General features: G+C 30.3%; 2 protein-coding genes and 1 pseudogene across 2 annotated transcripts; 1 reads left to right on the forward strand and 2 right to left on the reverse strand.

The window, feature by feature from the left end:
* Window positions 1-752: 752 nt before the first annotated feature.
* LOC100792770 (annexin D5-like) lies at window positions 753-3107 on the reverse strand (annotated as a pseudogene).
* A 7499-nt stretch (window positions 3108-10606) lies between these two features.
* On the forward strand, window positions 10607-11157 carry LOC100305744 (uncharacterized). The gene has a single exon (NM_001249191.3). It carries the CDS (start codon window positions 10669-10671, stop codon window positions 11002-11004), a length of 336 nt encoding a protein of 111 aa, NP_001236120.2. The 5' UTR covers window positions 10607-10668; the 3' UTR covers window positions 11005-11157.
* Window positions 11158-16159: 5002 nt separating this feature from the next.
* Window positions 16160-23548, reverse strand: LOC100793298 (protein DETOXIFICATION 40). The gene is made up of 7 exons (XM_006597517.4): window positions 23191-23548; window positions 22049-22680; window positions 18986-19042; window positions 18667-18905; window positions 17676-17794; window positions 17299-17385; window positions 16160-16474 (listed from the first exon to the last, which is right to left on the reverse strand). Exons 1-7 carry the CDS (start codon window positions 23506-23508, stop codon window positions 16409-16411), a joined length of 1518 nt encoding a protein of 505 aa, XP_006597580.1. The 5' UTR covers window positions 23509-23548; the 3' UTR covers window positions 16160-16408.
* Window positions 23549-24047: the final 499 nt, after the last annotated feature.

The following is a 24047-nucleotide window of genomic DNA, read 5'->3' on the forward strand; positions in this document are numbered from 1 at the left end:
AGTTTCTTTTGATGGATCAGATATTAAAGTAATATCTAGCATTCATGGTTATACGAGTTTTGGATTTTTCAGATGGGATTGCCATTTTGTTAGGATTGTTTTACATTATATTTTTAGGTGTGTTATTGACATAACAAACATTTATGTTTTCATTGCATTATTAATATTTATACATTTTACTAGAAAATTATGACATTCATCAAAACCTATTCTAAAAAATAAACTATCAAAATTTGTATAAAACAGACTCAAAACATAAATCTTAAATTTAAATCTGGAATAAATGATAAGATAAAATTGTAGAAAATCTAATCCAAACTAAAATTTGAATTTAACCTTCTGTACTACGTAATTTCCTCCATGAATCACCACCATATTGCTTGACCCCTAGTTTTTGAATCATCCCATGTTTCATTGCATTTATTCGAGCGAATAATGAGAATTTTAGTAGAACCTGAATAAAGCTATCTTCATGTACTTAAGTTGTTCATTCTCGTATCATAAGATATAAAAAATCGAATTGAACACCTGAATTTTGTTGTCATCCTCGAAAAAATAAGGATAGTCTTGATTGAACACAATAAAACATTTATATTATTCAAAAAGTTGATTGAATATGAAATTTTTTTGATTGAACACCATAAAATATTTACATTTTTCAAAAACTTGATCGAATACGACAACTTTTAAATGAAAAATATAAAAAAATTCTGAAATCTTTATCCAATACGCCCATCATTGAACATTTTTTACTACTGGTCGGGACCTAAGAGTGCGAGAAGGAAAGCCCTGTAGTGGCCGGATGTTACTGAGTGAACTGCACCGTCAAGCGGCTTCTTGTAATTGTTTAAATATTCAGCTTTGATATACTGTAAATCAATCTCAGCCCTTGTTACTATCACCCTCATTGCCTTGCGTAAGACCTGTAAGTGCCAAAAGGGCAAAAGTTTAGAAGGACTAAAATTTATTTAACCCACAAATATTTTAACAATAAGTCTAACACAGTCATGTTATCTTGAACCACTTATTAATTGTTTCTTACAAGAACATTGTGACAAGTATAATGACATTACAAGAAGCAATTACATTAAATTGAAGCCAAGGGAAATACCTTTGCGAAATACTTTGCAGGATTCTCTGCACATTGAACTATTGTCAGAAGTGCATGAGCATAATTTCCTGATGTTTCATTCTTTACTGCCTGATATAAATTCAGCTAGGATAAGCACCGATAAAGGACCTTAGGAGAGACTACATACAAAGGAAATAAAAGTGATAAAGATACCTTTTCCAACGAGCGTCCATACATGGTATTGAAACTTTGAATATCTTGGAAGACGTGATTAGTGTAGAGACTAAAAAGAATGAGGCAGAATTTTTACATCCATCAGAAATCTAAAACAACCAACTGAACAAGGTTTCCCTCAAGAGACATATGCATGAAACAGAATAAATGGATAGACCTCCTGGAAGTTTCTTTTTATCAGCAGATAGACCAAAAACTTAGTCAACATCCAATCCATAGTTGATTTTAGATTGAAATCTTGCAACTGCCAACAGGCATTCAATCTTTTTGTAAGTATCCAAAATCATTTTGTTGGCCTTGTAGCTATATTCTTAACGGAGTAACTAGAGACAGTTGCCTCAAATGATTTGGTAGAAGTCATTCATCAATAAATTTATGAGCAGAATACAGAGACCACAAGCAATGGCTTTATTGGAAATATCCACCAAACATTTCAGAAATATCTTAATATAACTTTGATGAACATCTGGAGTCTTGTTGTGGTTTTAATTTTTTTGCCATTCCTGATACTTCAAATAAACAACCGAAAGTGCCTCACTAATGCCGTGCTCTTTAACAGGCCAGCATATAGAAACCTTAATGTGACTAATTCGTGATAGCAAGGATGTCTTTCATGGAAGCTAAACACAGAGAAGAATCACCTTTTTATGATCCCCGGAGGTGCATTTTGCAATGTCATCCTCAAGATCAACACCAAATTTAAAATGGTACATCTGCCTTAAACCTTGCAGCTGGGATGAAGATTGCCAACATCATGACTTCAGTAGCTGCGTCAAGATTTTTGGCCCCACATAGAGACTCCTTAAGGATTATTGCATCACGTTCGGCAGGGTCATGCATCCAGAGCAGAACTCCAGTCTAATCACCGGAAAAATATAAAGCCAAACCAGGTATAAATTGTTAGGAAATGGAACATATCCGCTTCACTTGTCTAAATTCTGAGTTACATACAGTTTGGTTAATTGGCTAGTTTCGTAAAAAAATTCGATGAATAAATTACTAATTTGATCCCTCTTTTAATAAAAGGTCCAATATAATTTCTTATTTAAAAAAAATGCTTCAATGTTACTTTTTCATCCAATTAAGAATGATGCATTGAAGTATTTTTTGAAAAATAAGAGACTAAATTGTGTACAAAGAGGGTCATTTTGAAAAATAAGGAATTGAATTGACCTTTTATTAAAAGAGAGACTAAATTGAATAAAATAAATTAATAATTCCGTGAGATGAATGGGTGTATAATATAACTCATGAAGTAGAATGGAGTCCATACCAAACAAAGTTGATATAAGTATTAAGTACCTTCAACTTGCCAGAAAGCTCTTTCAACAAGGTCCCTGGAATATGTTTTTTGTATGCCTCTTGGGTATAGGCACGCTGTGTAGCATCTGGATCAGCAAGTAATTTGATGACAGCGCTAGTATCACATCCTAATCCTGTAAAAACCATTGAGTTGGCACAAAAAAAATGGTTCAACAGGGGCCTTCTTATTAAGTCTAAGAAGAATATCAATAAACTCTTCCACGACAATTTTCAATTTTGCCAAACTTCAATGCGTAAGAAATGTATGTTTCTATCGATAGGCATGCATAATAATAATAAAATCGTAGAGTAATGATACAATTAATGATAGAATTTATACCATCATGCATTCATGCTGTTTTTTAATGATAAAATTGTCCCATCTGATCCCACAAAACATAAAAATGGTAAAATCAAAGGGCAATGAGGAAAAGAGAAGAGCTTGGTAGAGTAGTTTGGCATCGTCTATGGGGGAAAGAGGAACATCCAGGGTGGCCATCCAAAGTCCAAACACATCAGATGCCAATTAAATCAATTTATAGACTTACCAAAGATATCCACATTTCCTGTCCTTACTACCCTAAGCTGACAAGTGTGCTCACGGAGTGAAGTTTAGTCCCTCCCTCCTAATTATAATTATAATTATAATCATAATGACCTTTAACTAATTTACACCCTTTAACAAAAAGTAATTAATTTAATTATTTATATTAAATTTATCAATTATTTATACTATTATTTTTAAAATTATCTTTTTATTTTTTATTTACTTAATTGTTTTTCATTAATATTTATAGAAAGAATAATTACATAAAGATATATAGAAAAAATAATTAATATATCTAAAAATTTAAAAATAATCTAATAAAAAGAGTAATTTTTTTTGAAAAAGATCTTATAATTTGAAATATATGAAATATATATTAAGAAAAACTTTTTTTTCTTCAAAAAATTGGCTTAAATATTTTTTTCTTGTAATTTAGTATTTTTTTACTTTTAGTTCTAGTAATTTTTTTTAGTTGTTATGACATTTTGGTTAATATTTTTTTTTAACCGTTAAAAATATTTATTTTCCTTTTTTCACAAATTATTTGGAAGAGCTAAAAATATTTTTTTTTATAAGGATGAAAAGCAAAAAGCGCTAAATCGACAGAATCAAAATTTTATTTAAACCAAAAAATTTGACAACTCCTGCAGGAACGCAACACTTCTCCATTTTATGTTACTGGTGCTATGTTCTCCTTAACGGGAAAACGTCTTCTATACTTGATTAATAAGATATCTCCCTTCTTCCTTTATACAAAATATAAAGAAAAAAAAACTTAAATACAATTTTGGTTTTTTTATTTTATTTAATTTATAATTTTAGTCTTTTATTTTAAAATAGAAATATTTATTGTCTTATTTAAAAAAAATTGTAAACAAATTCATAATCATGATTTTGAAAAGTACAAGTGTTTTGAAATTGAGATAAAAATTATTTTAGCTCCATTTTAGTTAAATATATTTTTGAAAATTATATTTAAAAATAAAAATTTAAAATTCGCCATCATACCAAACGAGCCCTTAATAATCATATGCAAGTGTTCATAACTTGTTATAGTAATTAAATTTGAATTCATGGATACTCACTTTGACGTAACTTGTCTTATACTAGTAAAATTCGCTTATCGATATTGGGTTTGAATTTGAATTTTTCTTGTTTTGTAGAAGTCGGGTAGTATTTTTTTAAACTATTTTATAGTTATTGCATGTATAAATATTTTATTATAAAAAATTAAATTTAATAATTAAATAATAAAAATTGAAATGATATAATTAATTATAAATAATTTAGATCTTAATTTATTTTCGCTTAATAGTTCTTAAATTTCTTATTTTGTGAATGAGTCAATTCATCACATAATTGAATGAGGTGCTTTTTTTTGGGTGATATCCATCGGTTGGAAGCTCAAGACTAATTTAAGTATTAATATCCATTTGAAAGGGTAAGTTCTCCCAGGTCCAAATAGATGTTTTTTTCATTCTTTTCATATACATATACTTGCCATTGAACTTCTGACCATATATTTAAAAAATAAAATGATCTATTAATTATGTCACATTATATTTATTTATAAATTTTAAATGTTTAATATAATGTTTGACATATGATTGTTTCTTACGAAGGGTGTACGTGAAGTAGAAAAATCATTTTGTAAAACATACAAAAAATATTTTTATTGATTTATTTTTTTACAGGAGATTAAGCTTTATAAGTATGTAAATATGATAATAATTCATTAAGTGCTTAAGAGTACAGCAAGTCAGCAACGCACAAGTGTGAAATCTTTCTATTCTGTTAGAGACTTAGAAATTAGAATACATATAACGTATTTAGTTGTATTTAGGATTTGCTATTATACTTTTAAAGTTAGAAACAAGTAAATTATAAGGATTTGAGTTTATAAAGATCATTTACAATTCTTGTAAATATTTAAGGATTCATATTTATACTTTATAGGTAGAAATGCATGTGTAAATTATAATATTTTAAAATTGTGCATGAGCTAACAATCAAGGATTTATTGTTGTTTTTCCCTCATAAAATGTATACGGATATCTCAGGTTAAGATGTGCAAACAGTAAAATTTAGGGAGAGTTTTGCCTATGCATAACAGAGAATATTATTCAAAAGAAACTTATCAAACTTATCTTCCGTTTGAGTTTGTGGTGTCAACGTTGGTTATAGTTTCAGTGATAAGCTTGGTTTTAGCATCTTCTTGTGTATCTGTTTCTGGAAAGCCCAACTTATCAAGCCCAACTTCAGATGGCACGGATTCATGCTCAGCAGATACAGGGATTTGGTTGAATTCAATAACTGAGCACTTTGGTTGATCAGGACTTGAAGGAGCATTAAATAGATCTCAATGTCTTGAGCGATATTAATCCTTCACTTTTGATCCTTGGTTTAAAAAAAATTGATGATCTAACAACATTCTTACTAGTTCATTGTTGATCATAATGGTCCATAAATACCAAAATATTTGAAAGGCAATAACTATTTACATCTTTCATTTTCGTAAGTGCACCTCATCCCATTTTTATATTTTTCTACCAAATATACTCTTTAAAACTCTTACTTTACACTACCATATTTTTTAGTTTTAAAATCTTATTTTCCCCATATTTTTATTTTTCTTTATACTCTAATTTTGAACTCCATTTTCACTGCATATTCATTATATAATAGTGTGTTTTCCATTAAAATTATATGTAATATTATGCATTTTCCTTCATGTAATACTATGTTTCAAGATACATTAATCACTAACTTCATCTATTATATATATTATAAATTAAACTCCATTTTATTTACATAGTAAAAATAAGATAACAAAAAAAAATATGTTTTCAGCCTCTTAACTCCAAGTCTCTAGCATGCTTCTCAACTCCAAGCCTACAACATTCAAATAAGTGTGCACGACAACGATTAGCGCAACTCGTTAAGCTATGTTTAAATGATTCGAATTTTGTTTTTTACTATGACTACTGGAATGACTTTTTGGAAACAATGTATACCAAGTGTGGAAAGTAATTTCCAGAATTGTGTTATAGTTTTGGAAATTATTTTTCTGAACAGGTATACATTGTTCCAAAAAGTCCTTTTTGATACTATTTTGTTTTGTTTTATCTCATCACAATTTTATTTCTTTTCTAAATTTATTTTTCAAATGCTAACATGAACTATGAACTATTGTGTTAGTAAGATGTCCGAAGAGATGGATATACCAATCGAGGGAGGGAAATAAGATTGTTGATTGGAGAGATAAAACAAGTGCCTATTTGAAATAAATTTATTGAGGGAGGGAAATAAGATTGTTCATTCACAATACAGAAAAAAAGAGGGGTTCCAAGGGGTGTATCGGTGTAAAGGAAAAGGATATAATGATATGTAATTAAAAAATAAAGAGAGGGCTTGGGGGTATACTTAACAACAAGTGCCTATTTGAAATAAATTTATTGGGTCAGTTCATAGCCCAACCCACAAAGCCGCCAGATGAGTGGTTTCACCGCTCTGAATCCGTCTCACTTCCTTCCTCTGCAGAAGTGAACTCTGAAACCGTAAACGTATAAGAGAAAGAAAGAAAATTCATACCTAAAAAAAGAAAGAAAGGAAAGTATCAGTAACAGTAACTAGTAATTTGCATGCAAAATTGCAAAACCAAACCACGTGTGCTGTCTCTTCTTCCTATTAGTATTAGATGTGTTGGAGGGATTGCCTTTGTCATCAATCAACAATGAACTAGTAAGAATGTTGTTAGATCATCATTTTTTTTTAAACCAAGGATCAAAACTGAAGGATTAATATCGCTCAAGACATTGAGATCTATTCAAAGAGTTTTTTTTTTCAATTTTACTAGAGGCATGGACTTGAAATTGAACCTTTGACTTTGTGGTTTGTTGCTGATTTTGGTATCAGATGTTTTTGATTATCAACACTCTTCTCTCACTCTCAACTCTTGAGATTATCTAAAACTCATTTTCTCTCAGATATGTTAGGGTTGCCACGGAGCAATAACGATAACAACGTAGAAGAAGAGCGCAACCAAGACATTAAATAAGAAAATTGTAATGCTTTTTTTTACACCGTCACCAATATTGTAATGCTTCGTAAAAAATTTCTTATTTAAGAAGCATTACAATATTATTGACACTGTAAAACTATAATAATTAGTTTCCCATGTTGTTATTATATACAGTATTTAAATTTATAACATAGGCGAGAACGTGAAAACCAGTAAAATTGGCTCACATCCTGATATATTATAATTAAGGGTGTACATGTTACTTTAGTTCTTTTAGTTATAAATAATTATATGAATAAAATTGAATTAGTTTTAGGCATAATAAGTAAATTTGAACTCATGAATATCAGTCTGATTCCAGCTTGACTTTGATCCAAATTTTTTTTTTCTCCTTAATTCTATGTTTCCCCAGGAAAAAGAGATTCAAATTAATCTGAAGATCAACCAAAAGATAAGTAAAATTATTTTTACCAAGAATTAAATTCAGATATTAAATAATTTAATTTTAACTTTAATACAATAAGCACTTATGTCCAATTAAGATCGATTTTGATTAAGTTTTAATTTTCTTTACATATGTAATTGAACTCGTGTCATAATTATCTAACAATTTAAAACAACAATAACATGTTTTTTCAAGTTCTGTGTGGCACTAGTTATTACTATTTTGATGCTGTTTTTATTTTTAAAAACAAATTGAACATCAATAGTTGAAACATTGTAAACCAATACAGTCATAGATTCATCAAATAATTTTAAATAAAACATCGTTAATATATTTTAAATAATTTGATTGACATAGATTCATCAAATACTACATCTTAAGAAAGAAGAAGAAAATATTAAATAGTAGTGCCAACTGGGAAAGATTATAAAAAAAAACTGTGAAAGGACAATAAATACACAAAAGAAATAAATGAGTAGTTATCGGTAGAGGCTAATTCCCAACCATGTGATGCAAGGAATGCCTTATTTAGTTTCCTTTTGATGTCTGTGGTAGCTACGTACGATACTATTCTTTTAGTAGTGTCCTAAAAAGACACAACTTGTTGTAGTAATCTATTAATAATTGAATATGATTAGTAATCTTCTCTTATAAAACAATCAAATAGTTTCATTGTATTTCTATTATAAAACATGAGGGATACCAAACTGAATTTTAAGATGGGTAGACTTCAACATGACAGTTGATGAAGTATCATAGTCTAACTAATTACAACGATAAGGAAACTAAATGAATAACAGGAGTACTTTTTCTTTAGAAGCAATGAATGCTAATTGAATTTAGTGAAAAGGATTAATTTCCTTACAGATACGAAATAAATTATGTTTAAATTTCTCGAGAGAAACCCACATGCACATTAAGTACCTAACATTTAATACTTAATCGTAGTACCTTAAATAAAATAATGAATTATGTTTTTTTAATAGTACAATACATTTTTACACCAAATATATATAAAAATAGTGAGACCTTTTCTTTGGGCCAGTAAATATATATGCCGAGTTTTGTGTTTTGTATGTGCAAAGTTTTACAATTTTTTTCCTTAATTAACGATAATTTATAGTCTTTTTCAATCAATTTTTTTTTTCGCTTTAAGAAGTCTTGCTAAATAAAGTAGGAATGTACCAATCGAATTCAAAGGCCCCCCCACCCCGGTGGAAATTTGGTCTGTTCTATACTGTGCAACTCATGCTTTTCTCCTTGCTGATCTTTGACTCGAGCTTCTTTGACTTAGAGCTTCCATCAAAAGAAAAAAGAATGCAACTAGGTAGCTAGCGCAGCAATCAATGAATGATTGAATTTCAGAAGAATAATTATAGAGATCCTCTTCAGTGGCAACGTGATGCTTCTCTTCTAGTCGGTGATATTAGAATTAGAAAGGCTATTCACACCACATCTACAAGATACAGCTACCCCCTTAATTAACATGCTATGCCAAATCTTGATCTATTGTAATTTCACTGACAATAGCCTTTGCGAGTAGGTGAAGGACATGCAGTGCCTTATAGTTTATTATATTTTTTAACTAGTATTATTAACTTATTTATAAATAATTTCTTTTTTTTTTTTACTTACAATCTTATCTAAGAATTAAGAGTTATAAAATTGGCTTATTATAAATTGGCTTATATAGTAGTGAAAAAAGAAGGAAGGAGAGGAAGAGATTATAAGCTTGAATCTCTCTACTAACAAAAATTAACAATTAATAAATTAATATTTATCGATAAAAAACTTATAAAAATAATTGATTTCAGGAAATTAACAACACAAATACATAACAATTAATCATTTATTTGTTATATAATTTTTAAATCATTTTTACACAACAACTTGAAATGTAAATATGCAACGTTAAGTTAAGAATATTGTCGACGAATCTCAAATACTTTTTTATTAGTAATATTATTAAATAAATCAAAATAATTTATCAATAAATAACTGACAACTATTGTGGTCAACGTACAATTATTTAATTAGTATTATTGCACATATAACTAAACCTTTGCCCAAGGACGTCAATAAGGTCCCCCCTTTTACTTCTTTGCCACATAAAATTTTAATCCCATGTCACAATGTTCAATTAAAATGATTTAGCAACTTCCCCTTTCCGACTTTTCTTACTACAAACTGAACAATTAAAAAAAAAATAGTGGCTGAGCCCGATTCCCTGAGAGCTGGGATAAATGTTTTAAATTGTGATGACATGTTATAGTTTTGTTAGTAAGAGATTACTAGTTAGTTTGTGGTAATTTGTTAGCCTATACAAAGGCGTGATGTTATCATCTTATACTTATTATTCAGTTTTACTACTTTTCTCCCGTATAGAACTATATTTTCTAAATATGATATCATAACGTTGACACATACTGTAAATATCTCAAAAACTTAGAAATTTTCTAAAATCATATTTCTTAACATGTTACCAGAGTATTTGCACCTATCCTAAAGACAAAAACTTTGATGTTATGGTCGAAATTATAGTTATAGACTAATTTTTAAAACTTTGGCTGAAACTATTGGTTGATATGATGATATTTAAAAAAAAACACACAAATTATGGACACATTTCATGCAGGTTTTTCTTAGTAGCCAAAATACAAACCTAAAAAAGGCAGCATTCATGCAAATTTACACTTGTTGGGGTGGCACTATTTAATGATTAATTAATTATGATTGAATGAAGGTCCTATTTTCTAAGGCAGTTTCTATTTGATGCCAAGGTTTAATTTTGACAAAATGATACTCCTATAGGCCAGTTCAGGCACAGTCATCATGCCCATTATTTTTCAACAAAAAATTTAGTGCACATGATCTGCTTCATCACCATGTATGACATCGTTCCTATGGCCCCACCCGCCATATAGTTTAACAGCACTAGCCAAAACCATACTATAAATATTACTTTCAAACCTTCTATATATGCTTACCATATATTCCTCTTTCTCTTTCACTCTCTCACTCAAGGTTAGACTCTTTTGAAGAAAAAAATGGCTCTGTGTAGAAGGCCTTATGCTTACTCAAAGGTGGACAAGGAGGACCCTGAAGACATAATCCATAGAAGGGCACAGTTTTTGATCCACAAAGTGTTGGAGCAAGCAGATTCACGTAGAAAGCCATCATGCCTTAGAATCAGAATCTCTAAGATGAAGGTGAAGATTGGAAAAAGGTTAAGGAGGCTCAGGAGGAGAATTATGTCCGGTGTGTCTGCTGCTAGACTTGGTTTTCATGGACATGTTATGAGTCAAATCAAAACGTGGAAGAGACTCTTTAGCCGAGGAAGACAATCTCAAACCCTCATAACCCTTCCTCCTCTTATCAAATGATGATGTGTATCTATGTGTAAACATTTTACTAGGAAACTCATGTTTTATGCAATACAATGTCATGTTAATTTCTGTCCTTTTTCTTTTTGTGTTTTCTTCCCAGTTTTCTTTAGTCTATACAAAGAGTGAAACCATAAGCAGTTCTGCCTGAAGATCCATTGAGTTGTTCTTTTTTTTTTTTTTTCAATCTCTCTCTCTCTTGGTACTTTCAGATTCTGAACTCTGATGCAGAAGTAGATGAAACGGCAATTTCTGTCTGTTGTCAATTATGTTTCTTTATTGCACTCACTAGCGGTGGAAATGTCTTTTACTAAAATGAATTGTCAAGTTTGGAAGAGAGAAGGGTAGCAATAAATATTAGAACTAAATATCTATATATATAAAAAAGAAACATGAAATAATAGAAAGGTTTGTACTAGGACATATAGTTACAGTCATATACAACGTGCCATGATTTTAATCAAAGACAACGGACACAACTAAATATCTATAAAGACAATCTTTTGCATTTTAAGCTGTGATTGACATTATTTATGAATAAAGTCATCTATATTATACAAGTAAATTCTTTACTCTTTAGTAATCATCCCTTTATATATCATTTTTCCTTAATTACCTTTTGCCCTGTGAGAATATCTGTAGAAACTTTTACATATATGAAATATGAAAAACTGTGAAATTTGGGGGACCATGACTGCAAAGTCTTCCCATTCCCTCTGACACACTGCAGTCATACCATTCTATAAAAAATTTAAATAAAAATTAAAAACTTAAAATGAAAGTTACCTTTTTCTTCTCTTTTATATGATGGACTTACCCTTTTTCTTCTGTTACATTGAAACGTACACTTTTAATTAAAGAAGTCTTGAAATACTGCAGATGCTGATGTGGCTATACACAAAGTGACAGACACAAATTTGATGAGTAATAATCATGAAAAAGACACGTTATGACATTGGGTGTGGACGGTGCAGTAGTTAAGTTTCTGATATTATCTGCCATCTGCTATTTCATTATGCATTATGTAAAATACTACTAAATAACATCCTAAGCCACATCAAATCTGGAACACGTTGTACCGATACAATAAGGACGTACATGAGGGAAAGACTTTCTAATTCATTGTCCAGTTTATCTCAACTTGTGTCCAATAATATATTAGCAATAGAGACAATCACAAACTTCCCCAAATAAGAACGTTCATTCTGATCAATCAACTCAAAGGATATTATAATCGTGGTTTATTAGGAAAGATGGTGATAATGGGGGACCCTATTAGTAGTTTATTCATTACTCAATTGTAAAAGATAGGAGGTTTTAGCTAATGGGTAGGAAAATCCTCAACTAATTGGTATTTTTCTTTTATTCCGTTACCTAAGAAGGTTAGCTAGGCACTAGCTCAACGAATGGACTTACATTCTATATTACTAACATTAAATTTTTTATATTACTACCATTAAATTAAAAGTGTATCACTTAAGTTATATTATCATCAAGGAATCTAACTTAGTTTATTGAATAAAATATGTGAGTTATTGTAAATTTTTGATAGTATCTTCGATTTCTCCATATTAAAAAGTTATGTTGCCGCTAAGAATTTCTCCTATCTAATTCTGGATAATGTACATAATTTCTTAGATACGTCTGCCTCACTCTCTCTATGGAACATGAACTTGATTAATAGAAGTCTTAATTCTTAATCTGAACCCTTACCCGGTAAACATGCCTGCAAGTTAGGATTCTTTCTTTCTAAGAACTAAAATTGATTTTAGAAAAATAATAATAAAAAAAAAACTAGGCGTGTAAGTTAGTGCAGGCATTGATGACAATAATTGTTGGTGATTATTGGAGAAAAGAGTCAATTCGTCAAATACACCTTCCACTACACTACCTTTGTGATGATCCAGCAACTACTTCTGTACACTCTACTATATTAAATAATTAGTTATATACAGGTATCTGCAAGCAATTGCACCTATGGGTCTTACGAGAACCCAGCCTGGCTAGTAAATCTTGCGACATCTTTTATATTTTCTTAATTAAGAATTGTCCCTCTTGTGAGAAAATTTCGGTAACTTGCAGAATTTTGACCCTCATCCAGGCCTATTTAATTTGTAATTTTTTTCCCTAGGGAAGACTTCATTATTATTAAACACCCTTTTGGATTCTTCAAAGATCTCTAAACTTTCATTCGTTGGATCATTCCTTAATAACACTTACTAACCAATTGATTAATTAATTTTGTTTTAGGTAGTTATGAATCTGAAAGGACATGGAGGACCCGCGCGGTTCATGCATAGCACACATTTCTTTGAAAAGCACAGCTCTTTGTTTCAACACACCACCCCCACCACTATATTAGCGGGTAGCAAGCTTTCACGTTTTTGGAGGGTTTGAATCTGACCAAAGTCAATTGTGGGGCATGAATATTCTCAGCTCTCGTGCCTCGTGAGCGTGATTTCAATTTTCTTGACATTGACTTATGACATTACACATCAAACTGAGAATGAATGGATCCTCTTAACAAAAAATTTTAACTTCACCTGTTAGTGTACACGAGACGATACATTCTCATTGCATACTACTTCCTCTCGGTCTTATTAGAACTGTTCTCATTATCAACTTGTTATGGTATTGGTTTCTCATCAAGTTGTATGTATTCAATTTGTGCATAGATAGATAGGTATAGAGGGATCAAGTTACTCTAGGAATAATTCTGGATATATATCCTTACTATTCATTTTTTTAAAATTTAATTTCACGAAGTTAGATTAAAGGCAAGCTTGTGGAAAGGGTTTTTTTTTTACTCAAGTTGAAGGTGTAGATTTTAATAATGAGGTCTTTTTTCCAATGGTCAAACATTGTTTTATGAGGATATTATTATTTATAGTTAAAGTCAATTAATACAACTTTGAACTAGATCAATTAGATGTAAGAACAACATTTCTTCATGGTGATCTCAAAGAAGCCATATAAATGGAGCAACTTAAAGGATTTGCTAAGGACAATAAAAGGTATGATGAGTTCATGATGATGATGGGATTCTTGAGAAGTAGCTATTACAATTGTGTATACATACTAAGAGGAGAAGACAAGTGTCGCTTATACCTACTCTTGTAAGTGGATAAGATCTTAATAGTTGGTGCTGGTTCAAGGAAGGAAAACATTAAGAAACTCAAATTCGAGTTTGTTTATGAGTTTGAAATGAAGGAGCTTAAGTTTGAGAAGCCAAAAGGATTTTAGATATGGATATAATTAGAGATAAAAAAGAGAATTGTGCGTGTTTCAACATAAATATTTGAAGGATTGTTGAGAGGTTTAGAATGCACATGTCTAAACCTGTGGCAACTCCCTTGGGGTAACTTTATAAATCCTTGTCACTTGCCAGGCAAGCACTAAGGACTGATGAAGAAAGAAGGAGGATGGATACAATTCCTTATGGAGTTGAAACTTAAAAGTATCTTGCATGGTATGGTTTGATATATAGAAAGCTTGATTTGGATCATGGTGTAAGTGTGAGGACATCAAGCAGGCTCTGTGGCTTAGAGGGGTGATAGGTGAATTGAGAATTATGCAGAACAACATAACAATTTGTTGTGATAGGCTGATAGCCAAGGTGAAATATATCTCTCAAAAAATCAAGTGGATCACAAGATATAAAAAGACATATCGATGTCAAAATTCATTTTATCGGAGATTTTATTGAGAAAAATGTGGTTTAGGTGGAGAAGTTGGCACTAGAAACAATCCTACTTATGCATTCATGAAGACAATACCTCAGGAAATGTTTAAACATTGCTTGGATTCTCTGAAGCATAATTCATAAGTGGGAGGGAAATTTAACGATGAAAGGAATTCTTTGGTTTATAAACAAGGTGGAGAACTATAAAGTGTGTCTCAAAATAAGTTTGCAAGTTATTTGTGAAATAATTGACAAGCTCTTAATTACCAGCCATAACAAACTTGTATAATGAAGTCCTCTGTTGAGGGGGTCATAGGCAGTGATACAAGTACAAGTTTATATATATTATGTAACTATTAAGGTAGATGTATGTTATCTACTTCTACAACTTGGAGGACAACATAAAGATTGAGGGTATGAGCTACATATAGAAGGCTTGGGATTCTTACAGAAAATTTCTCTATATAGAGAAAAGAGAAGAGACAAGAAAGTCATGGAAAAAGGGTCTATTTTATAGAAGATCTTGGTCACTATAATACAGTGTAATTGTCCTTTCTCGTAGATGTAAGCCTCATTGGCTGAACTAGGTATATCTTGTGTTAATCTCCCTTATCCTAATCTTTACATTGTGTTCTGGTTTACTGTTTTTGGTGTTGGTGTTGGTTGTTATTAGGTTTTGCCAAAAGAAAAACTCAAGTGTTCATAATAGTTTTAATATCCTCTGAAACCTAAGTTGAATCTGAGAATACATTTTTCAATGGCCTACTTGAGCTGAGTTGTTAGATTAAGGCTATGTTTGGTTTGCCCGTAGGAGAGCTCCAAACTCAGTTACAAATCAAAGTTTATTGGTTCAAAGTTAACCGATTTTTACTAAATCAATCTTATGAATGATCCAAATACTTAATTGAACTTGTTACGAATCCAATTCCCAGTCAACCCGAGCCGAGTCATCATTGGCTTGAGTTGTCAATTCTTTTTGGTTCAAAGTCAAGTCATGACTCTGGTTTTTAGTTCAATGGTCCAGTCCTTGTAACATTGTTTCCTCTTGTGTATATTAATCAATAACATACATTTTTAAGAAAATTCTTAATTAAGTAAATTACAATCATAAAATAACCATCCTGGACAAAAAATATCCTTATTACAAGAGTTATAATATAATTGTGAATCCATTCAGGCATCTAAGTGAAAATATTAATAAATGAAGATATAATGAAAAAAAATACTTAATATTTTCTTAATTTTTTAAATGAAAAATATTTTGAAACAAACTAGGAGAAATTAAAAAAAAAGGCATAAATTCTAGACTAAGACATAATCATCCGTCACTACTATATATCTTGTGTTTTGATGAAATTAATTTTTCATCAATGAATAGAAAAATCAGCCTTATATAAAATCACCAAGATAAAGGATATATATATATATATATATATATATATATATATATATATATGCAAAGATTCATCATCATTAGTAATATAAAATATATTAAGTTCAATTTGTCATCTTATCAACTTTGCTCAAAAGCCATTAAGAACACAACTTATTTGATCTCTTAAATTATTTGAAGCATATTATTACTTGCAAAATTTCCAAGCATACATAAGAAAAAACAAAACAATAATTCATCAACTTTTCTTTTCTTTTAATTTTCCAGTGAGAACTCGAAATCCGAACCCACAACTATCTGTTAGGCCAATGGTCAGCAGAAGAACCATTTCAACTCTGAATCTTAGGTTCCTTCTTGTACCCCCACTTATTTAATCGTTTCTTTGCTGTATTTACCTGCATGCATCATAATGTACGATATATGGATGTTGACTTAATTTTGATTAACTATTAGTATAAAATATTTTTATATTTTCTTTTAATCATACTTTACTATTGCATTAAGGAAGTACGGAAATTTTGATGTAAAAGACTATTGAATTAATTTAAAAATATCCAACTATAAAATTTAATTTTCACTCAATAACTATTTCTATGTATTAACTTTCAATCATTGAATATTTTGGTATTATCCTAACAATCAAGCGCACCAAACTTTGCATAAATAAGACATTTTTAGTCAGGTAATCTTATTGTCGATATTTTCTTGTATTTAAAGAAGTAAATTTTATCGTTAAAAGATACACCTGCTTAAAAATTTACAGGTAGATATACTTATAGTCTTGATAGACCATACGGTTATTGAATTTTTCAAAAAATATGATCTATCAAATTTTCTAAAAAGTAAATATATACTTATTTTTTATGAACTTGATAGACTATATTTATTGTCGATACTTAAAAGATACACATGGTCTATCAAATTATTATGGAAAATTAGATCACAAAATGGACCATTAAATTCTATTTAAACTATCAAGATTAAAAGATAAAATGTATACAACTTTTTTAAGCATAACTGATAACAATTTTTTTGTTCTTGACTATTTATGTATAATTATATAGTTTTGATTAAAATGATAAAAAAAATTGAGTTTCACGTGCTATTTAATGATTTCTCTTTTTGATTTTTTATTATTTAATAAATTTTAATTAATTAGAGAAATAATGTGTTTGAAAAACTATCTTCATAATATTTTCTTGTGAAAAAGTAATATTACCTCTTTATTCCAATCAGTGCGAAGTGTAATCCATAATAAAATAAGGGTCTGCAACATTGTTCCCCCGATCATGCCAGACCATATTCCCTGTATTATGTATCAAAGAAAAGTTTTCATCAATTATTATTTGAGAGGTCAAAGACAGGCTTTGTTGATCCACACTTAAAACGTTGCTCAAAGGGATCGAACGTAGGCCTCTCAATAGATTTTAATTCAACTCATTAAATATTAGCAAGATAATTAATGAAATTTTTTATTAATTATTTTCGTAGGAAATAGTAAATTAATAAATAATAATGTAGAAAGATATATTTAAATTATGTAACCTGCAATAAACTAATAAATTACTGATAAAGCCCAATATAACAATATATTACCTGCACACCTAAGCCGAACGTGAAGCCCAAAACACAGCCCAACGGAATTCCAATCCCGTAATAACAGCCCACGTTTACATAGGCCACAATGGCTTGCCATCCGCACCCAACAGCCACTCCTAAAAATAAAAATTAGAAATGTACAGAAAAACATTTGGGGAGATTTCAATAGAGAATTTTAATTGAGTAAAGTAATTTATCAGAAAATTTAAATTTCTGTAATTTAGAATTCATTGTTTGGATGTTTTTATGAAGAATTTAAAATTTTGGAATTTTAAAACAGAATTTTAAACAACTAAAAATCTAAAATTTCAATTTTTTCCTAAAAGGTGAGAAATTAAATTTTTTTTCTTACAGTCTTTTTCAAAAGAAACACCTCCGAGCTCCTAAAATATCGATTGGGTGTGAACATAAAGGGACACGTATAACTAGCACACCAATTATATTTTCTCTTTTTTCATTCATTTTTTTTCATCCTCATAATTTTAATTTTTTTATCTAAACACAAAATTTTGAAATTAAAAGAATTTCAATTGAAGTATTTGAAATTCTTAAAATTTTAAATTTATCAGAATTTTAAATTTCTCCATCCAAACATTTTAACTAAGGAAAGTAATTTATCTGAGAATTTGAATTTCTATAATCTAAAATTCATTGTTTGGATGTCTTTTTTGAAGAATTTAAATTTTTGAAATTTTAAAATAGAATTTTAAACCACTAAAAATGTGAAATTTCAATTTCTTTCTAAAAGGTTAGAAATTAAAATTCTTTTTTTATAAAAGAACATTTTAAAACCTTTGTGTATTCCCTTATTAACTTTCATCATCTCTTCTACCTTGAAAGTTCCGGAAATCCTTAAATTATTGAAAATTTCTAACTTTAATTTTTTTAATCCAAATACAAAATTTTAAAAATTTAAAATTTATCAGAATTTTAAATTTCTCCATCCAAACACACCCAATGTATCTTAAAAATATATAGACTTACTCACCAGATAACACCGGTTGGATTCCATTAAGAATGAGAGTGACGGCCAAGTAGGGACAGAGGTCTGAGACCGCATTAGCGACGGTTTCACCATCTGTGAATGCATAGCTTACAACCCGACGCAGTGCAAGGACCACCACTGCTTCTATCACCGCAATTATGAAAGATATCATATTCACTACAATCACTGAGAATGCTGCAGACTTTGGATGCTCAGCTCCCAACTCGTTACTCACCCTCACGCTGCACTAATTATCAGTTTACAACTATCACATGCAACATATTAATTCAAACCATGCATATAGATAATTAGTCCAACTAACCTTGCAGCTGCATTAAATCCAATTCCAATATGCATCGTCAACCCTGTTATTGCCATGCTGCACTCACAAGTCATAACCATAGTAAATGTACGTGATTAATCATGCTGTACGTCATATTACGTTCAGATTAATTATGGTTGAAAGAAGTTAATGGTGGTGTGTAATACAAAACAAAATGAGATGAAAATGGGAAAGATAGATGATTTTATTCCATTCCTTCAAATTAGATAGAAAGAAAAGGGTATTGGATAAAATAAAACGAAATTATTTTAACAGGTTATATTTCTCCCTATTCTTCAATGCACATATAGTAATTATATTCCTAACCCATGATTTTTTATTAATAGAGAAAATTTATTAAATTAAATCTAAAAAAATCTAAATTTAATAAAAGATAGAAAAGATATAAAAAAAAGTTAAAAGATAAAAGATATTAAGAAATACTTCTAAAACTCGATCACACACACCATAACAAAATATCATCATTAGGTGAAGGGGGGCACATCAATGGATGTGCTATAACAATTTATCAGTGTCTTTTTTATGGGCTATAACAATTGATTAGATGTCAAAACTATTCCTTTCATAATGGAAATGTTTACACCGTAATAGAGAGATAAGAGTGTAAAACAAATATTAAAATTCAAGTCTGAGAAGTTAAAATTATTTAATCTAAATTGTATGAATCCAAGTAATTAAAAATTCAGATTTTGACACTTCAGAGTTATCCTGAAAGTTGTATGAATCCCAGTAATATAAACTTAAATACAGGTTTCTTAATTTAAGTTGAAACTACAGAGGATCGATAAGGTTCAATTAGTATTTTTTATTTTAATTCTTTGATTTTGAATCGAAGAAAGAAATTTTAACTCGATTCAGAGTTTTATCAGGACATAAGTATACCATGATATCCTTTTATTTATCATTGTTAAAAGTGACCCAACGACTTACCTATGAAGAGACGTAACGTAATGTCATTACTATGTGACTGGCAACTTGGATAAATACCTTTCTTGTCTTATAACAACATGACAGCGGCCAAGTGCCAACTATTCTTTTATTTCTTTTATTAATTCCTGAGTTTTGAAAGATTTCGTTTCGATCCATTGTGCTTTGTTTGGATGACGAAATAAAATGGTTAATTTAACCAGAGTACCCTACAATTTTAATTTAAACATTTTAGAAATATTTACGATCATTAATCAAAAATATTTTTACTTGACGATCTCAGACCAGATTCCTTATACCATGGTCCTATAAAAATCATTAACAGATGTTATTTTTACTATAAAAAAAGCATGACATTGTTTTATAACTCAGTTCTTTATATCACTTTTTTAAAAATATTTTTCTCTTTCTTTCTCCCTGTTTCTCTCCTTATTGTAAGGATGTTCATGTTGTGAGGATGTGTTGTGAAAAGGGTAATACTATTTCTACAACAATATTTTACAATTTTTTTACCATCCATTTTTTTTGTCTCTTTTCATAAATATCATCTATTTTATCCTCATTGTCTTTTCTGATCTCCCTTTTCAATTCTAAAAATAATTTACGATATGAAGAGAAATGTCGTGGGATTAGAATTATCCAACTAATATAAGGTACGAGCCTAGCCTCTCTAAGTTATTAGTTATGTACGTTGAGGTATTAAAACTGATCATTATATATTCTTCATGCTTGAGCTTGTTTGGAGAATTGATATTGTGTAATTTCATTTTAATAAGAGAAATTATATCAATTTTTCATCCAGAAAAAAAAACGTATTATATAATATAATTAACGTGATAAAAAATAGAAGACAATGTTATAGAAATATATTTAAAAAGGGTTAAATTAATTTTTTTTCTCCTTTAATTTGTTTTTTACATTTAATTTGATTCTTCATTTTTTTTTCGAGTTCAATTTGATATATTTTTTTAAATTGATTGATTTACTCTTCTAATTTTTTTGTTCAGTCTTATTATGGTCTAAATTAATTTGAGTAAGTATATTGTTTAAATTTTACCGTATTATCTAAATGAACGTTTTACACGATTTAAAATCAATTAATTTAAGCTATATAAAAAAGGCAGTTTCAGACTTTCAGTGTCCCGACACAACGAACTTGACAGAGTAAAGTGCTCGTACCTATATTAGTTTTGACTTTTGTGCATATGAAAAAGAAAAAGGCCTAATTAGGCAAAGGAAAACACAGTGCAAGACTTTCTCTGCACCACTGAACGACAAAGTAAAATACACATATGGTACAAGTGGTCTCACTCTCAGTCTCACCTCACCTTCCCATGTGTTTTATTTCAGCCCAACACTGCCTCGTGTTTCTTTCCTTTAATATTTTTAACGTACGTCTTCTGAGAAATTATTACATGATTTAATATTATCATTTATCTATAATTATAACTAACCCCACTAAGTGATATATATGTATTTGAGTTTTTTTAATTTATAAAAAAGGTTAATAAAATTTTATTACATGTCATATGAAAATTGTTTAAGATCATGATAATTTTATATTAGATTTTTTAAGACAAATTTGGATATATTTCCTAAGTTTTAGTTGTACTCTTTTTTTTTAATTAAAATTGAAGTTCAATTTTGTAGTTTACAGACAAACTCTAATGTTGATTAGAAAACAACACAAACATGAAACATGTATGAAATTGTATATAACTTTTATCCTTTCTTATAAGATTTTAAAAGACATTCTACGACCATAGTTCTAACTGGTTTTAGAGGTGTTTGCAAGGTGACACAATTATAATTGTAGTTGTATTAATCACAATTGTCTTTAATTTTTTTATAATAAATAATTTCTTATATGCCAACATCAGTTTAGTTGTTATTTTTTTTGTTAGAATGTTAGAAAAAAAAAATTGAAACTACAAATTTTTCCTTTTTCTTCCTTCAATCCTTGAATCTCCTTAATTTTTTTTTATCAGCAAGTTAACTTTATAACTTCTGGGTAATAAACGTACCGTGATCATGATTTTATATCTTGGTTTCTGATAAGGTGGAGAGGAAGCAAGTTTAAGAAAGTAATTGATTAATGAAAGCATTAGTACTTACCAAACTGAGATAGAATCAAGAGAGAGTTGAGGGTTATCAAGCAAGCCAGTAATGAGCACGAGCACCTGAAAATACCAAGTCTCCAAACACAGCATCACCGCGGACGCAGCCGATAGCTTAACAAAATCCCAGAGTCCAGAGAATGCCTCAACACTAAACCCACTCCACGTATCCTTAAACTTTGAAGCACTAACAACATACAAAAACTGTGCCCCAACAATGATCCACCAAGACAAACTCAGCATCAACGACGAACCCATGATCCCAAACCCTAACTTGTACACCACCACCCAGCTCAGCGCCACGTGCAGCACCAGCGTGGCAGCGGAGATGTATGTGCTCGGCGCCACCACGCTCTGCGCCTGCAGAAACTTCTGTATGGGGAAGTTCACTGCGTAAGCGAAGATCTGCGGGATCAGACCGTACACGAACATCGCGGCCACTGATGCCACCTCCGGTGGCTCCCCCAGCAAGAGAAGAATTGGTTTGCAGAAAATGTACACCACCGTTAAGGGAATCCCTGTTATGGTTAGCACGATAATTGCTCTCTGCATGTATATCCCTAGCATTTCATATTTGTTCGCTCCGTACGCTTGTCCACATAAAGTCTCCACCGCACTTCCCATACCCAACTGTACAAACAAATCGGAAGTGCATGTATCTATGTTAGGTTTTGATATTCAATGGGTATTCTCTCTGACCTTAAATATAAATGATAAATTTTTTTTAATCTTAAATATTATTTGATGAAATTATCTTCAAAACTTTCTTCATTCAAGAAGATTATAATTTTTTTTAAGTTTGATATTAAATTATAATGAAGGATAATTTTAAAAAAATATTTTTTTATTTAAATTAACTAATTTAGTTAATAAGTACACAATTTGCATTTTTTTTATAATCAAGATCAGGATAATAATTGTTTTCATTGGAAGAATTATAGCATCATGATTGGATAGATAGAGTCTGAAATAGTCAACAAGGATTTTGTCTTCTGTGTGTGACTACTCGCTAGTGGAACATATATCATATGCAAATCAATTTTAAGTTTAGATGTTCATTTAATTTTTTTTATTCCTATAAATGGAACCCAACTGAGGTGAGATAGACCTTCTAATATGAGAAATGAAATGAATGTTTACCATTAGGCCATAGGCGAAGAGCTGAATGCCACTGTTGCCGAGGTTGGCAGCGGCGAGTTCGAGGTTTCCGAGGTGGCCGGCGAAGGCGCGAGTAACGTTGGACATGAGGTTGTTGAAGACGTAAACGAGGATGGCGGGAGCGGCGAGGGGGAAGAGGAGGTTGAGTTCGATCCATGTGGCGGAGAGGATGCGCTTGGACCAGGGTAGGGTGGGGTCAGAGAGGACCTCTTCGAGACGGGAATCAGCAGAGTGATGATGATGATGCGTTGAGTTTATCAAGGGTTGGCGTAGTAGGTTCTGGTTCTGGGATTCCATCATGTGTGTGTGTGGGGTTGTCGTGTGTGCTGGAACTATAGAATGGGGTACTAAATACTGTTGGGAGGGAGCAGTGAAGCTGATGCATGACATGACGCAGTCCAATAATTAACGTGATCAACGACAACAAACAAGGATGAAATCAAAACGAATTGAAATTCATTGACAGCTAAATTATTATTGACATTTAATTGGAGCAATAAACTAAAGTGCTTATATATATGAATTACAAAAAGTGTTTATATATTATTTATATTACAATATGGTACTATGGTATATCACTGACAGATAATCCTTGTTTTTAAGTATATATATGATAAAATGTTTATATTATAATATGGTACTAAATATGGTATATTACTCTTACATAATCCTTGTTTTTAAGTATATGATAAAGGTTTATTAAAAAAAGACTAAATATGGTATATCAGCAATTTCATCTTTCACAAACTCTAATCCCTTTTTTCTCAAATTGAAAATCATAAACCTCATATTGAAATTGGAATTCTCAAAATCACATAACCAATTAGACTTGAAAGGCC

Source organism: Glycine max, chromosome 15 (assembly GCF_000004515.6).
Source record: "Glycine max cultivar Williams 82 chromosome 15, Glycine_max_v4.0, whole genome shotgun sequence".
In the NCBI taxonomy this organism is placed as follows: domain Eukaryota; kingdom Viridiplantae; phylum Streptophyta; class Magnoliopsida; order Fabales; family Fabaceae; genus Glycine; species Glycine max.

Bases quoted from the DNA above. Each gene is read 5' to 3' on its own strand.
- LOC100305744 (NM_001249191.3), top strand. From the start codon at position 10,669: ATGGCTCTGTGTAGAAGGCCTTATGCTTACTCAAAGGTGGACAAGGAG.
- LOC100793298 (XM_006597517.4), bottom strand. From the start codon at position 23,508: ATGATGGAATCCCAGAACCAGAACCTACTACGCCAACCCTTGATAAAC. The intron at 17,795-18,666 runs GTGAGTAAGTCT...TTTTATTTTTAG, and splicing joins AATCCAACCGGTGTTATCTG to GAGTGGCTGTTGGGTGCGGA. The intron at 17,386-17,675 runs GTAATATATTGT...TACATAATACAG, and splicing joins CGTTCGGCTTAGGTGTGCAG to GGAATATGGTCTGGCATGAT.